We start from the raw sequence: 16,877 nt of genomic DNA on the forward strand, positions 1-16,877 counted from the left end.
TGTGTAGCAGGTTGTAAAGCAAATAAACACAGAAATTTATTACCATCTCTGGTTCCCCGTCCTTCCTAGAAAGGAAAGAATTCCAACAGGGGCACAGTAAGAATGTCCTCTAGAGAACGGTAGTTGTTACTACTGATGGAGAGCTAACGTCTACGATGTATGAGTCTACTAGAGTACAATCATAACATGATCAAATCTTGAAGCTGGGTAAAAGATGTTTAAGGGGGATTTGTAAAAATGACATAGAGCCACATCTGAATTTAGCTAGGAAAACTAGCTAGGTTTATGAATTGTTTGCCCATCTATTCCATACTCTGTATGCACAAATGAGCATTTAAAGGAATAGAGGCCTAATTATGAACATTTAGGTATGCTAAACATAATTAATGCTCAAACTTCAGTGAAACGTCCATAAACTTATTCCGATTGGGAGCTTGTATTTTTTAGCCAGCCACCGTCCTGATCACCAGCATCACCACCTACAGTCCCAAAATATTTTTCAGTAGTAGTAGCAATAGTATTGAAAGGTTAGCTAGCTAACTAGATTTCTGTGAAGCTGATGTTAGCAGTTGGTCATACTTGTAAATGTTTATTTAAATTGGATGTTGACCTCATGGATGATTGCAGATTTTTCACAGCTGGAAGGCAGAACTTGCACTGAACTGTGGTGTTGTTCCACTTTTCAGATTTAAAGGCAAAATAATAACAAAACTACCACCCCAGTGGGTGCATTTTTCATTATAGGCCATGATAATGAATTGGCAACTGTGAACAGGCCTGTGGCCAAGTGAAATTAAATTTCACTTGGCCACAGTGGTGTGCTTCATTTGAAAAATGTGTTATGAAATTGTGTTCCTGCTAATAATGGCCATTTTAACTAAATGTATCGGTAATCTGATTATGTGTTTTGGTCAGTAACTGTAATGGAATACAGTTACCTAACTCCAAAACTCTGTTACTCGCAGGCTATTCCATTACTTCTAAAACCTGTTGACTTTCCAAATTCATATTGTAACTTGTATTGTACGTTGTATTGTACATGTTTTAATGTGAGTATGGTTTCTGTGTAAATCGCTCTGTGTATGTATCTACTGTATTTACAACTGTCTGCAAGGTATTGATTTTTATTCATTTTTATTCAAAATCTTTTCATTTTGTAACTTACCAGTTAGCTCACTTTGGCAATAACTGTCAAAAAACCAAACAAAACAAAAAGCTTTATCTTGTGTAAGCATTAGTAACATCATTGTTGAGTGAATAAAATGTAATATCAAGATTGGTTTTGCATTGTGTCGAGATGTTTGACACTAAATATGGTTCTTAGTGCAGCTTGTAAAAAGATATGTTGCCTAGAAAGGAAGAAACAAAACAAAATCAACATCCTCCTCCTGCTCTGGTGAGACCTGAAAACTGCTTTTGTTGGAACAGTGTGGGAAATTGTTTGAGCCATCAGATTTTACTGTGCATTTAACAGACTTACTGGAAATTCCTTGGACTGAGGGTGTGACTTAGATGTTTTGCCGAGTCTGACACATTTATATTGACATTTTAAAAATGTCATTTTGGAATAAAGGCATTGCTCTATACTTTTCTTATTGTCAACAAATCACCAAAACCAACAATGTGTTTGTCTGTCAGTACTTCACAACTGCCTTACCCTCTTTCCTACTGAAGATGTACATCTTTAAAAACAGATCACTAAAATTACTAAAAAGTACTTTATTTATTTATTTTTTTTTAAAGGTCAACTAAACAGCTGGGCACTGTAGTTTTTAGCAAAGCTTTCTTAAATGGGAGTAAATTGTGCGGGACTATTTTCAACTGCAGATTCGGTGTGCTACTGAGTGTTTACAGCACTACGGACCGTGTATGTGGGATCGACTCAAAGTAAACTACAGTGCCCATGTTTATCGTAATGAAGGAACATGACACCCAGTGTAACACTGCGGCTCACTGATGTTGTTTTTGTCTGTGGAACAGAGGAATACGCTACATTAGGCTTTGACTACACAGACAGTACTTGTTAGTGGGATCAGTTTGTTGCTGGTTTTGGTCTTTTCGTGGGATTTCTTGACAATAAGACAAATATACAATATCACCAGTCCCTTTCTTTCCATTGACAGAACATTTATCCATCAGACTGTACAGTGATTTTGCAGCGTATGTGAATAGCTCCACAAATAAGTACATGGTTTGTTCCAAGTTAGTTTTGGTGATAATATTTGTCAAATTATGCTAAAACTGTATATTTGCTACTCATTTAAGCCTTATCTCAACATGTCACTAAAGTAATGAATATACAGCACTGTGCAGTAGATAAATCTCTTAATGACTGGAAACATTATCTAAGATGTTTCTCCTCCACTCTCAGGGCAGGAGGAGTCAGTGGCCACCTTCAAAGGCAATGAGTTCTTCAGCTACAACCTGTCCCAGACTCCCATTCAGAGCAGTTTGGATGAGATCACACTGTCCTTCCGAACACTGCAGAGGAACGGCCTGCTGCTTCACACAGGGAAGTCAGCTGACTATGTCAACCTGTCCCTGAGGAATGGAGCTCTGTGGCTGGTCATCAACCTGGGCTCCGGTGCTTTCGAGGCCCTGGTGGAACCGGCCAGTGGGAAGTTCAATGACTACGTTTGGCATGATGTTCAAGTGACACGCAACCGCCGCCAGGTGTGTATACATCTGCTCTCTGTGACTGCCACACCTACTGCTCACAGGAATATGAAATGTTAAAGAGAAACCAGTCACTGTATCATTCAGGTACACTTAATAAAATAATTATCTATTTGAATCAGGGGTTGTATTACAGAAACACAAGCAGATCTCATCTTAACTCTTTGGTAAATAGGGTTTAGGAAAAAAGCCTGTACCAATGAACAGTTTGTAGAACCATCAATGGTGCTATCCTAAATTAAGCAAGGAAAAGTATATTACACAAGCTAAAGACTTAAGATAATCTTTAGGATATTTACACTGTCCTAACTTAAAGTTTTCCACCTGTAGTAGCAGCTAGCTGACTTACTAACTAGTTAGGTAGCCAACAGTAGTGTTGGCTAACATTAACACTAGCCAAACGACCCCTCCAAAGTCTCACCCTTTTTTGCTCTGTGTTTTAATGCTAGATAGTTAGCAAGCTTTAGCTAGCACACAAGCTAGCTAACATTTTCAAAATTTGATTTCTTTTCAACATGGATGAGCTGAGCACATCTATGTATTTAAGTAAAGGAGACGGGAAAAGGAGAAGGTTGGCTGAGGTACCAAGCTTGCTCAACTGTTGGAGAACAGAGCAAAAAGGAACGGGACTTAGGAACGGTCAATTGTAGTGTTGACTAACATTAGCTAATGGTAGTGTTAGCTAACAGTAGCTAATAGCGGTGTTCACTAACAGTCAGTAACATAGTGTTAGGGTCTGCTGGTGCATTCAAATGGGATTGTGTTTACAAGAGGAGTTCATTTGAACATCCCCCTCTTTTCATATTCACAGCATCGTGAACTGGAGCTTTTTCTGCAAGCTGTGAGTTCACATTGTCTTGAGCACAACCTCGTAATTACGAGTTCCAGTTAAGAAGGCAGCATTTGTCTGCTCTTAGCTCACTTTCTTTCTTTTCTCATGAGTCAACATTGTCATAAATTTAAAAAATCAAGTGCCATCACTCCATTATTTTTATTTTTATTTTTTGCATGTTTCGATATATGTTTTAGAATGTTTCAGTAATAACAAACCAACAATTACAAAGTTGTTTAGTTTGGTGAGTTGAGAAAAAGAGTGTTGTTGTTGAATGTTTAATATTTCTGCTCTGTTGGACTCCCTGTCTACCATTTTCTATGTTCTGATAAGTATTACGAGCCTGTATTAGGTCATTGACCTCCTTCTCATGAAATAGATTGCTTCGGTGGAAATCACTGAGTCCTTTTATAATAAGGCAACTTGCGTTTTTTTTGCAAAATTGCTGTGAAGGTCTTTTTACTTTATTGAAAGAAAGACTCAACTCATGCAGCAATATCCATCATATTCATGTATCCTGCAGTAGTGAAGAAATCTCTTGAGCCTGGAGCCGTTTTCTACCTTTACAGAACAATAATCGTCACATTTTCAGGTTTTGATGAACTCCACTTAAAGAAAAAGCCCAAAACACATTTTTGTGGCTGCAGTGACAGATGCAACTTTGCAGCCACATCATGGAGGTCATGCGGAGTGGAGCTTTTATATAATGAATACAGCCATTGCATGTGTCCGATATTGTACTGCTGTACCTACTGTACTGTACTCCGGCCAAGTACAACCCGGCCCTTAGGTTTCATATTCATTAATTTTGTCCACCAGACAAAGCACAGTGCTGAATTCCCAAACTAATTTACAGACTGCCAGGATGTGTCTGTTACATTAAATGTTACCCGCTGGCACTCTTCTCTGGCTGCAGTCATCCTAACAATTAGTCCCATCATACAGTACCTTAAAAGCTCAACTAATCATTGTTTTTAATATTAACTCTGAATTAATGTGTAATGTAAAAACTGTAATGTAAAATGGTTACTGCAGCATTAAACCCACAAATAATGACAAATTTCTGCAGGTCTATAAAGTGTTTTAAAAGCTCACAAATTTTGTTAAGTGGCCTACTGACAAATATAGTTAAACACAACTCCAAATTGCTCTTTTTCTGTTGTGTAAACAATTGCTGGTTAATGTTCAACATACCAGTTTGGAGTGGGGTTCTGTCCCCACAGTAGAAAATAATATTCATGCAACTTAAAACCTGCAACAGCAGATTTGTTTTTGCCCCTTTGTGGCGGCTATTTTGTTGTACATATTTCCATAATAACATTATGATGGTCAATTTGAGAATTTATAAACAGGTTACAGTCATTTGAAAATCTGGAGGAAAGTCTAGTCGTGTTTGCAGCCACGCCAACAGTACAAGTGTTAATAAATGTAAGTTTATCTACGTAAATCAATGATTTGAAGTTACAGTAAAGTGTGAGGTGTCTTGTATGTTTAATACTTGAGTAAAGGCAAAAAAAAAATGAGGTTAATAATTAACTTTTTAGGTTACTGTTTTGCTAGCCTATCCAAAAAGGGATCAACAAGAATATGATTCAGGCATACAACACTCTCCATGACACAGGACATAGAGCACTGCCCGAGGTGTTTTTAGGGAGTCCCTGAAGGTCACAGTATGGTAGCCTCTGGCCGTCTCTGTCTTGACAGTGTCTTACACCTGCAAACTCCCGGCCCAACCAAAAATGAGCAGAGAGATGGAGTAAGTAGAGCTATCTGTGTAGCAATCTGTTAAGGTACTGTCAGTCAAGGCAGCCCCTCCCTTAACTGACCCCTCTTAAGTCCCGCCCCTTTTTGCTCTGTACTCCAGTTAAACAAATTTGGCACCTTGGTCAGCTTTCTCCTACTTCTGTAAAAGTGACAAATAAAGTCACACTAATATTAGCAAAAGTCTAGCTAATTAGCTAGCTAATTATGTATGTAGATTAGGTAGCCAGTTAGCTAGCATTCTTTCTAACATAAGCTAATTTAAGATGCAAAAATTTCACTTTTAGAGCTCCCAGAGCAACATCTTTTAACAATCTTCGAAATTTGGTTTTCTAGACATAGATGAGCCTAACACACAGTTTATTTAAATACAAAACAGTTGTACAGTTTGCTCAACTGTCATTGAAGCACAGAGTAACAGGGGGCAGGGGTGCTTAGGACGGGTCAAATTTACAATTTTATACAACTTTAAGCCTTAATATCATTTAAACAGCTGAGTTATACACAAATTCATCCATTTACAGTTGTCATGAATGGGGAAATTAGCTATACAGACTGAAACAATTTTTCGTACAAGACTGCAAACATAATTATTTCTGCTGTAAAATTCAGCATGTTAATATCGGGATGTATGGAGATTGATGTTTTTTGGAGCCAGCCTCGAACTGCACTTATGACTAACTGGCAAAAAGTGACTATGAAAGAAGGACACACACACATCTCTGAGACCTAGTGGGTTGGGTGCTGGATCACAAAATATCGAAAGCACAAGGGCTCCCATATGAAAATTTATTAGCGTGACGTTTTCTTCAGACCGCTGCAGTCTGCGGAAGAGCATACAGCTTGAAACGTCACGCTAATAAATTTTCATATGGGAGCTCTTTCGGTGTGCAGATCTTGTCTTCTCTCTTTTTAACTGGCAAAAAGTCCCATCAGCTGCACTACTATAGCCAGGTTTCCACCTCCTATTGTTATGGGAATATTATAGTAGAAGTCGGATAATACGATATTGAGGTACGCAGCAGGTGGTGCTAATTCAAGTCAAGTGCCATTAAATCAATGAAGAACAAAGTGGTGCAGCAGGACTGCACAGTTAAAAGAATGGCAGTCAAACCTCAAATGCTGGGAAAAAATATAGAAAATATGATGGAAATTAGCATTTGTTTTGTGCTTTAATTTGAAAAAGTCTCTTCATTGCTCCGCAGAGATCTGATGTTTTAACTGTGTCTGTCTGCCATTTGGTGCTGAGCCAGTAGTTTACAGTGGGTTTTTAGAGCTTTTTAGAGCTTTTCTGCCACAAATACCAGTTCTAGAAAAGCACCCATGCCAAGTCAGTGCTCTCTGACTTATATGCTAATATGTTTCAGCATCTGCATCAGATGTACCTGATGATGCCTGTGTTAAAATGTCATAGCTGTGCTCAATATATAATTTTTTGGCGCATTAACTCGGTGTGTCGGCACGTTTTTTAAAACTGCTTTTGTGTTTTCGTGCTTCAGCCTGCCAATGCACTTGGCACATATCGGGAAGTGTGTAGAATATGTTGAGCCTCTCAAATTGTATCAACTCAAGCAGAGCTCCTTTTGAGCGGAGGTGCAATGTAATATTCTTACCTCGGAGGAGCATTTAAAAAAATCTGCAGGAGACAAGTCACACCACTGAGCCCAACGAGATCCCTGTGGATCATTCCTAGCACAGCATTGAAACCTTCAGGAAACTGGACTTCTGAAGGTAAAAGCAAGCACGCATTTTCGTGCTAAATAAAGCGATCATTTTGTAAATTTACCCGAACTGTTACTAAACCAAACATGCTTCTCTCCAATGAGCTTTGCCTCGTGCTGTGCATTTAAATGTTTCATTTCTTTGCTAAAGCGGATCTTATTTTGTATCTAACTCTCTCCTCATCACCAATATATTCTGAACCTGTCACATTAACCTGCATATAAAGTTGCATCCTCCTCCACATCTATTTCCTTACCCCAGCTTCCAGAGGAGCGGCAATCCAATGCTTACAACGTCACTTATGCTTTCAGCCATGCATTTGATCCCTGTGTAAATTGCTTTCCCCTCAGATAAGTTACCTCACTGACATGTAGATAGGGAGAACTGTAACTCCCGAGAGAGTGCTGGTGGAAACATTTTATTAGATCCGGTGGTGCTTTTCAGGCTAGAATTCTTCCTCTTACTATCTCCCTCTCCGCATCTGTCTTTTCTTTTACCGTCGTGGGCAAACTGATTGGTGCTTATTCTCTCCCCTTTTCTGACCCTCATTAATGATGCATCCACCTATTCCTGGGTTGGACAGTACACACATTATCTGTTGTTCTTCCTTCTTAATGCCGCTGCACTCAATTCTCACTGTAAATCTCGAGCTCCACTAACAGTCATAAATATATGTTTCTCCTTAAATCAGCTCTGTGTAACACTGGCTGTGTAAAAATCCTGCAAAAATATGATGAAAGATCAGTCTCAAAGTGTACCAAGACTCGAGCCTGAATATTATCATGCCGTGTGGCTCTGATTAATGATCTTTTTGCCTAATTCAATAATTACCTTTGAAGGCATGCATCCCTCACCTCTGATTTTGAACTGCCAGCGAAGTATCTATCTGGGGATATGGTGTAATACCCATTATTAGAAATTGGTCATGCTTTTCTAGACGCTGCACAGTGAAAGAGACAGCAGCATCAATCAGTTTCCAGACATGAAAGCACTTTGGTTTTCTGAAGGTTTTCTTGATGTGCAGGATCAACAAAACACAGTCAAGCCCTGCCATTGTCCACTGTCTAATCCAAAGATACTGGAGGCTTCACCACCAGATAGACAGAAATCAATATCTGCCAGTAGCAGAGAACGGTGATGCAGGACCTCGTTTTAGAGACCTGACACCTGAACACACCGTGTCAGGTCATTCTTTTGTCTCTTATCCTCTCGCTTTCAACATACCGGTGATTTTACAAAACAGACATCACGGGTTTTGCACAAGATGCATCCAGCTTTTAAAAATCCAATCACTGGATCTTAGCTCCCACATTTTAAATGATTTGTTCTGTTTATGTCTACTGAGACCTGGCTGGGTGATTACAATCAATTTGTTCTGAATGAACTTTACTGCTCTTATCTACTTAAGTTAAGGTCTGTTGGGTCTGGCAGTGGTGGTGGTAGTGAAGATGTTATCCTTGCTTGTTTCCAAAAGCTCAATGTCTTCTGTAATAGAAATCATCCTATTATCTGTAACGCGTTTTTTATGGGATGTTATCAGTCTGGAGGTCAGCTATGTTGGAGATACTGAACGCAAACAACACAATCAAACTTGCAACTGATTCTTGATTTATGTTGTTCAATACTGTCATTTTTGGTCAGTCAAATTTAGGGTTGATTATACATGTTACACTTTCAATCCAAAATTATCAAAGTGTCATGCTACACCATTTAACAGTTTATTTCACTGGCTGTGGCTCAGTGGTAGAGCGGAGTTGTCCACAAAATGGAAGATTGGTGGTTTGATCCCTGGCTCCCTTGAGTCAGCATGTTGAAGTATCCTTGGGCAAGATACTGAACTCCAAGTTGCTCCTGAAGGCATAGCCCTCGGTGTATGAACGTGTGTGAATGAGTTAGTCCTGAGGAGCAGGGGCACTTTGCATGGCAGCCTCTGCCCTTATTGTATGAATGTTTGTGTGAATTTGACATGTAGTGTAAAGCGCTTTAAGTGGTCAGACAACTAGGAAAGCATAACATATATACAAGCTTCTTTAGATTATATGAAGTTGAAAGTGTCATAACTACATTTGCATCTTTGTATCTTATGTTGTAGTGTTTTCTCACTGGATAATATCAATTCGGACCTGTTGTGTGCTTGTTTTCTGGCACTGGCTGGGTATATTAAAGTCTAACTAAACTAGCTGCAATGTTAGACACCTGCTAACTGCATTTTAAACAAACTTTGCCTCATGCAGATTTGTTTGTTGAAAGCGTTACCAACCTTGCATGACATCCATGAAGATAAGCTCCTTCCGAAACATCCAAAAGACCACCCTGTTTTATTATTTTCTTCATTTTGGTGATAAACCATTGTCAAGTTGAAATCAATCAGCTAAAATCAGTTCAGCTGAGTTCAGAGTTTTGCTGCAGCAGAGTTTCAGACATGTTTCAAGTGCAACAAGTTTCTCATCATGTAACTCTTTAATAAACTGGTCAAAGAGGGATGTTTTAATTGATTATATCAGGGGTCTTTTTTCAGGTTATAGACCTCTTAACTGATGGAGAGATGGAGCAGGGACCCGCTACTACATACAGTGTATTGCAGTGAATATTTTCGGGTCTGCTCTTGGTTGCCCTTTCCTTTAGCTGCTAAGTCAGCAGCAGCTGTAGCATGACTAATGAATTCACTAAATGATCCACTGTGACTCACAGTGTGCCTGTACACATGGGATAATAATATAGCTAATTAGCCAACATGTTTAAATAATACATAGCTAACCTGTTTACTGTCATGGATAGGATAGGACGAGGATTCACGGGTAGCCTTTTATCATTTGGAGGGCCACGTGCAGTAACTTTGAGGACCTCCTAGGGACCGCGGACCTCCTGTTGAAGATCGTTTGTTTGTTCATTACAGATCAGCATTTTGATCCAAAATGTTGTACTAGTAGACTATTAGACTCGAAATCCTTAAGGTTCTAGATTTTCAGTCAAATTTCCAGAATGTAAAGATTAGTTTATCACTTTCCATGTCTTTCACAATAAACACGTCATTGATGAGCTGAGCTTCTCTCAACATCCACACACCATCTGGTTGTAGGTTTCCAAACCTCGGTAACATTTAAAGGCTTTAGCTGTGTACGGGCTTGGCAAAAAAAACCAAAAAACACAATGTCGGGATAGGAAAGAGACAGCAAAATTGTCAAGCATCATTCCGAACTTCACCATCTATTAACTTGTTGTTTCTTAAACAACATGCCCTTTTCCTGCTGACAAATTTTTCCACACATTTCCTGAGCTTTTCTGTTGTAATACCATGAAATTCCCATGAAGCTAACATCTATGTTTTTATCATATACTGTACATATTGCACTGTAGGTCACCTGTACTCCAGTGTTGGGTTGAACAATGATAAAAAGCTGCTCAGCTTCATGTCTTGGTTATTTTGTCACAGAGCTCTCCTGATGGACAAATCAGCTTACTTGTTGCTAAGATGGGCAGCAGTATTCTTGTTAGCAGGAAACAGAACTGGGCTCAGCAGCCTCCCCGTGAACACGACCAGTCCTCTTTGCTGTTGGAAAGATAGCTTTACTTGTTGCTAAAGTGAATTAACTAACCACTAAGTGCCGTCAGCCCCGGGGTGCTGGGAGCCAGACCCAGCAGGAAAAACCACCTTGGTACTGTAGTCTATACCCATCATCAAACTGGCCTCAGTTGGTCTTGGTTTTGGTCCCAGTCTGGCTGTGTTTACTCTCAGTCCAGGAGGAGTCAACTAATAAGCCTGCTTTAGCTCCTCGCATAACATCCATGGACTGTTTTACCTGCATGGCAATGGGACATTATGCACATGCTGTTGGCTACTCTAAATGCCAGTCAGTGTCTGTGACAAGTCCCTCCCTAGCTGCTTGATTTACAGGAAACACACTGCCAATAATAACTCTGATAGCCATTTCATTGGAGCTTTAAATAGATTATCTAATGTGTAATTCGCTCTGTTGTTTACGTCTCAGTATTGACAACATGCATCTGGGTTACTGACCAAACTGTGACGTAGGTGCAAAGACTCTCTTTTTCTCTAAACCTGTTACATTGCAAGTGCTCAGATGGTCATATTTTTCTGCAGAATTCAGAACTACAATGAAAAACAAGAAATCCAAATGAAGAGCTAGTAATTCCAGTGAACATGTGTGCAGTATAGGACAACTAAATTGTGTTGTGATGGCACAGGAAACAAAGCCATTTCCTCTCCCCCTCATATGAATTGCTCTCTGATATTTTCTTATCTTTCCAATAAAGCCCTGCATTTATAACATGACTGTGACTGGCCTGAAACATTACGGCAGTTAGCAGAAATTTTGAACATGCGTGTCTCCCGCCTTGCTGGAGCTGTCGTTTTTCATTTTTGACCTTAAATGCAATTCATCACAGGCAGTGCAATTAAAGAACTATTAGCTTTTCACAGTAGATTTTGCTGAAAATTGAAAATTTTTCACCCACAAAGAGCTCGTAATTGTTTTCACTTCTCCCAAAGTGGGAGCTGTTACATTTGTGCAGGCTTACATGTTAACTGTAGGCTTATTGTCATGGCAACAGGCATATAATATTTTCTCTTATATCCCTATTCAGTAATTCATTTCCTTTGTCTCTGTGCGCTGATGAGACTGATATGAGACCAATCTTGTTTTGTCGATGCCAATATGCAAGCCGATTTGATATCTTTAATCTCAAATTAATTGAGTATACTGTAGCATATTGCTTTGGAACCAAAATATCAGTGGAAGGAATATTTATGGTATATTGACTCCACTGAAATCCTGCTAATGTATCAGAAACAGGGATCAGCTGAGATTAGTGAACCCCTCAAAGCTGTTCTTGTAATTGCCTTCAAGATCCAACATTAAGGCAAGCTCGAGTAGAATCGAGAAATGAAGCATGAAATAATTAGGCCAGTTCTTTCTGTTTGACTCAGAATCTCTCTATGTCTTCCTCACACCCTCTTCCTCCCCCCCCCCGACCCCTAACGGCTCCTCTAGGTGACGATCTTGGTGGACGGGATTCTCACCACCACCGGCTACACCCAGGAGGACTACACCATGCTGGGCTCGGATGATCTCTTCTACATAGGGGGCAGCCTAAACACAGCCGACCTGCCGGGCTCGCCAGTCAGCAACAACTTCATGGGCTGTCTGAAAGATGTGAGTGACCTCGGTCCCAGCAGAGGACTGGAAATACTATCTCGCCCTCCTTAGATAGCACTACCCCTTCCTATAAGTAGAGCATGTTCTGCGTATAGAAAATCACCCCTCACATTTGTATCGATTCCCCTGCTGTAGGGTATTTGAAGGAGAAACATTCAGCTGAGAGGCTGCGTTGTGTGGAGCATATGCATTTATAGATTCCTGCGGGAATCCCTGTGAGAACATAGAACTAATATACATAAGAAACAGATGCATCCTCTCCTGTTCATTCCTGACACACAGTCTGAACTTCATCACTACACTCTTAGAAATAAGGGTTCCAATAGGGTTCCTCCTGAAGGGCTAAGGCTCCACCCAGAACCGTTTACTTCTGAAGAACTCTTTTTTTGAGGGAACATTTTGTCAAGAATCCTTTTCATCCAAAGAACCCTTTGAATTGATTGTTTGATTACTGAAATTCTTTAACTCTTTTCTCAACGGTTCTTTGTATAATATAAAAGAGTTCTCGGTAGAACACCCAGGGTGGGTTGTAGATAAAACCCTTGGAATATAAAAAGGTTCTTGGCAGAACCCTCGGCACAACCTCCACAGATCTTTATAAAAGGTGCTATCAGGAATAAAAAAAGGGTTTTCCTATGGAGACAAGTCGAAGAACCTACATGGTTCTAGTTATCACCTTTATTTGTAAGAGTCTATATCCACATTTTTGAAGCTTTTTAACTCAGGCCTGTACCTGTCACATTAATTATCTTGAGCAAGCGAAGTTAAGATCATGTCGTCTGCATCAGAAGGAGTATAGACAAAGCAGTGAATTATGGGTTAATGCCCAATTTCAGCCTGGTCTTACAAATTTTTAATGAAGTGAGCAATCTCATAAAAAGCAAATGAAGTGCTGTGTGCCTTAAAAGTGAGAGAAATGCTCTCTCTAACCAAGAAAGTATTAGGAGGAGACATGACTAAAACAGACAGTAGTTTGAATTAAAATAGTGAAGTGGAAAGAAGCATAAGCACAAGGGTGGCAGTTGGGTATATGCATATTTTCTTGGGGTCAATAACCAACTCAAACAGCTGAGTTTTCCTTTGTCAGAGACACTTTCGTCAAAGGATATAAAACCGTTTATTCCACAAATGCTTATAAACCGCTATTAGGCTCTGCTCTTCATCCCCATTAAATCCAGCTGCATGGGATTCAGCTGGGAGTACAATGCACCAAGGACAGAACAGACACGTCACTTAGATATGGGATACACAAAATGCACAAGGCAAATAGAGTAGAAATAGCCTGACTAAGCTACTAACAGCAGCTTCCTTATGTGTGAGAGCAAGAGCTTGGCAGATTATATAGACTTATATTATCTTAAAAGTAATGTAGATTGATTGCTTATTTGAATATTGTTGGAGACTGTGTGTTTGACTTCAGTGCTCTGCCAGAACTAACTTGAAAAGATCTTTCTTTTTCAGTTTCAGATTTTCTTATTGGAACCCAATCAAAAAAGCACTTTCACTTGCCAAGTCGTAACCACAAAGCAGTATTTATGTCGGAGAAGCGAAAGCTTTAGACTGCTGTGTTTGTGTCCACAACAAGTCGTGTGTGTTTCAAAGTTGAGTCCCGTGAAACATGAATAGAGAAGTTACAAATTCCTTACATCTAGGATTTTCCAGCTATGCGGGGCTCTCTAAGGATGGCAGTGTCTGCTAGTCAGTCCGTCGGTCCAGGCTAATGTGTCTCAACAACCACTGGATTGATTTCCATGAATTTTGGTCAGACACTGGTGGCTTCCCAAAGGACGAATCAGAATCATGAAGACTTTGATCCCCTGATATTTCCTCTAGTGCCACCGTGAGCTTTACATTTGTCGTTTTGACTGAAATGTCTCAACAATTCTTTGATGAATTCTGATCTCCTGTTTTTTGTGCAGCACCATCGTCAGGTGAAAATTTCAGTTTTAACAATATTTTGGGGTTTGGGTGGAACAACTTAAGGCTCATTTATGCTAAACATTAGATACACATATGGACGGAGCTTTCTATCTGTACTCTGCATTCATTTCATCCGTCGTTGTGTGAAAGTTTACAGATGTGGAATTGAGCAGTACCTAGGTAGTCGTGGGGCCAGTGTAGCAGTGTAGCCATAGTTCAATTGAGACACAACCACAGCACACAGTGAAGAAGTTTTAAAAAGCCAATAGTATTGGAAAATACCGTTGTCGTCAATTAATTAGTGTAAAGAATACTCAGTCCACATATCATGATGTATTTAACCACACAGACTACTGCCTTCTACAACAGTGACTCTGAAAAGCTTCATGATTATGACCTCCAGCATTGCAAGTTTGTTACTGACAGAAAATTTGACTCTTCTTCCTCTAGTGAAAGTATTGCTTAATATCAATGCCAACGCAAAGAACGCATGTAAGTATGTGGGCAGTGACGGTTAAATTTTTTTGAAATGGAAGTATCCGAGCACAGCCGCTAACAAACCTAAGCCCTCTCCATTTTTTCAAGTAAACATCATACCAGAAATGAGGCTCTGCCTCCATTCTCCTTACATGACTTCTGCATGTTACTGCCCCAATATGAAGGACTGCCATGAAGATAAGATTGATTTGGAAATGCCACTTTTTTTTTTTTTCATTTGTTTCCACCCAGTTGTAACAACAAAAGTTAGGAGATTGTCTTTAATCTCTATTGAGCAAAGTGTTTTGAGACTGACTTGTGAGTCTAGCCTTCAGGGCTTTCTCTCAGAAAGCCTTTGTAACATGTGGTTAATGTCTTATTTTAACCCAAACCTCAATCCTATCCTAATCCTAACTAAGCAGTTTTGGTGCATAAACTTCAACTGTACCTGACTCAGAATTTGGCCAGTTGAATGGGATTTGGCTGGTCAATAAGAAGATTGGTCCTTTTTTTTTGGTTCAGCACCGCAACAAACTCCTATATCAGCCTGAAGTCCTGTGCTTAACCCACCACAACCTGCTTGTAGTGTGGAGTTTAAGGCTCTCCTTTCTATGTCAACTCACTTCCTAAAGTTTTTCCCACAGAACAATTTCTGTAAAAAAAAAAAAAAGTCTTGAAGGCTAACTTCTCACATATGCATAACAAATGTTTGCATGACAACAGGCTAAACAAAGATATTGACTCTGAAAAATCTTACTTGTTCAACTTCAACATATTAGTATTAACATTGTGAGCGTGTTAGCAAGCTGATGTCACCGTCTTGCTCAAAGCAAGATGTGCCTAATGGAACATAGTGAAAGATGTTTATTAGCACTTATGTCTTTTGTGTTTCATTAAATCAGTCCTACACACAGTACTGTCCAAGTTCTATCTGTGGACATGTTGCTATGGTGTTTGTATGGGCAGGATACTGTGTAATGCATTGTTATCAAGCATGACTTTCTGTACTGGAACATGGTCAACTCGGGTGTGATTTGGTTGGTCAATATGAAGATTTCTTCCTTTTTTTTCACTTCAGCGCCACAGTGAACTCCTATATCAGCCTGCTTAACCTGACACAACCTGCTTGTCATGTGGACTTTGTTGCTCTTTTTGCTATGTCACCTGACTTCCTAAAGCCTTTCTTACATAAAGATTTCTGTCAGAAAGCTCTGAACGCTAACTTCTCCCATATGCATAATGAATGTTAGGGTGTTAATAGGCTAAACCAAGTGAACCCGACAGATATTACCTGGTATACATCAGCATGTTAGCCTTGTCATTGTAAACATGTTAGCATGAGAATGCGTCTTGTGTCTAATGTTGTAGTCTATTTAAACTGGAAAGTCAGGGGAAGCCCGCTAACCGCATCCTCAAAATCCAAGATGGCTGCACAGTACATCAACAGTAGTGAAAGCTGTGTTTCGGCAATGTATGAAATTGCATCTCATTAACTCAGTCCTACTGTACAGACTGTACTGTCCAAGTTCTGTCTGTGGTTATGCTGCTATGTACCGGGTAATGCTTTGTTATCAAGCACGACTTGTTGTGATGGAACACGGTCAACTTGGGTGAGAGGTCATTACCAGCTCCGACATCTGAGGTAAATGGAATGCGCCATAAATAGGCTATAGCTTTAGAGATATGCTTGTATGCTGTTTAAATATGTTTTAGGCCATTAGCCTACTTTTCATTTTGAATCTAATGATCCACACTGTCTACAGACATCTAATTTTGTCCATTAAACTCTGCTGCACAGACACATTTAAAACGAATGTGTTTGTCACAGTATTGGCAGTATTTGTTAATAAAGTACATAACATTAGCATTTTAAAGCACTCAAGTATAAACTGAATGGTTTTTAAAACAGAGTCTCTGCATAACTACTCTGCAGTGTGAATACACTAAAATGAAAATGAGATGTTATTTATGGATAGGTTATTGTCCCAGCACTGCTGCCAATACTGCAACCTCCGCTCTGTGGGCGATGTGGCTGGTGGTGGTTTAGACCTGCTGCTGCTGCGCATAGTCACACAGATGTACTGTAGGCATGCAGGGCGAGTATGACAGGATAAAGAGTCATGAAGGTGTGATGACAAACCCCCAAAAGTTCCCATAATGAGGGTGTGAGCGGCAGCAGAGGTAGAGCTGATCAAATGGGATCAGCCTGTCAGGAAATCCAAGAGCCAGCAGGTTCAGAGACGGGTCAGCCCAAGTCAGAGCTCACAGTTTGGCGATGAAGGAGTGGAACAAAGCTCTGTGGTGAATGGAAG

The 16,877-nt window shown here is 39.8% G+C and overlaps 1 protein-coding gene across 4 annotated transcripts in view; it reads left to right on the top strand.

The window, feature by feature from the left end:
• Positions 1–16,877, top strand: part of LOC146318950 (neurexin-2-like) — a 206,038-nt gene that overhangs the window by 71,299 nt on the left and 117,862 nt on the right. For all 4 annotated transcript variants that reach the window (XM_084731185.1, XM_084731182.1, XM_084731184.1 and 1 more), the window contains 2 exons: positions 2,372–2,673; positions 12,004–12,165. In XM_084731185.1, the coding sequence (XP_084587311.1) occupies positions 2,372–2,673; positions 12,004–12,165 (464 nt within the window). The remainder of the gene's footprint in view (positions 1–2,371; positions 2,674–12,003; positions 12,166–16,877) is intronic.

The sequence above is a fragment of the Lutjanus erythropterus genome, chromosome 11, assembly GCF_056507025.1.
Source record: "Lutjanus erythropterus isolate fLutEry1 chromosome 11, fLutEry1.hap2, whole genome shotgun sequence".
NCBI lineage: Eukaryota > Metazoa > Chordata > Actinopteri > Lutjaniformes > Lutjanidae > Lutjanus > Lutjanus erythropterus.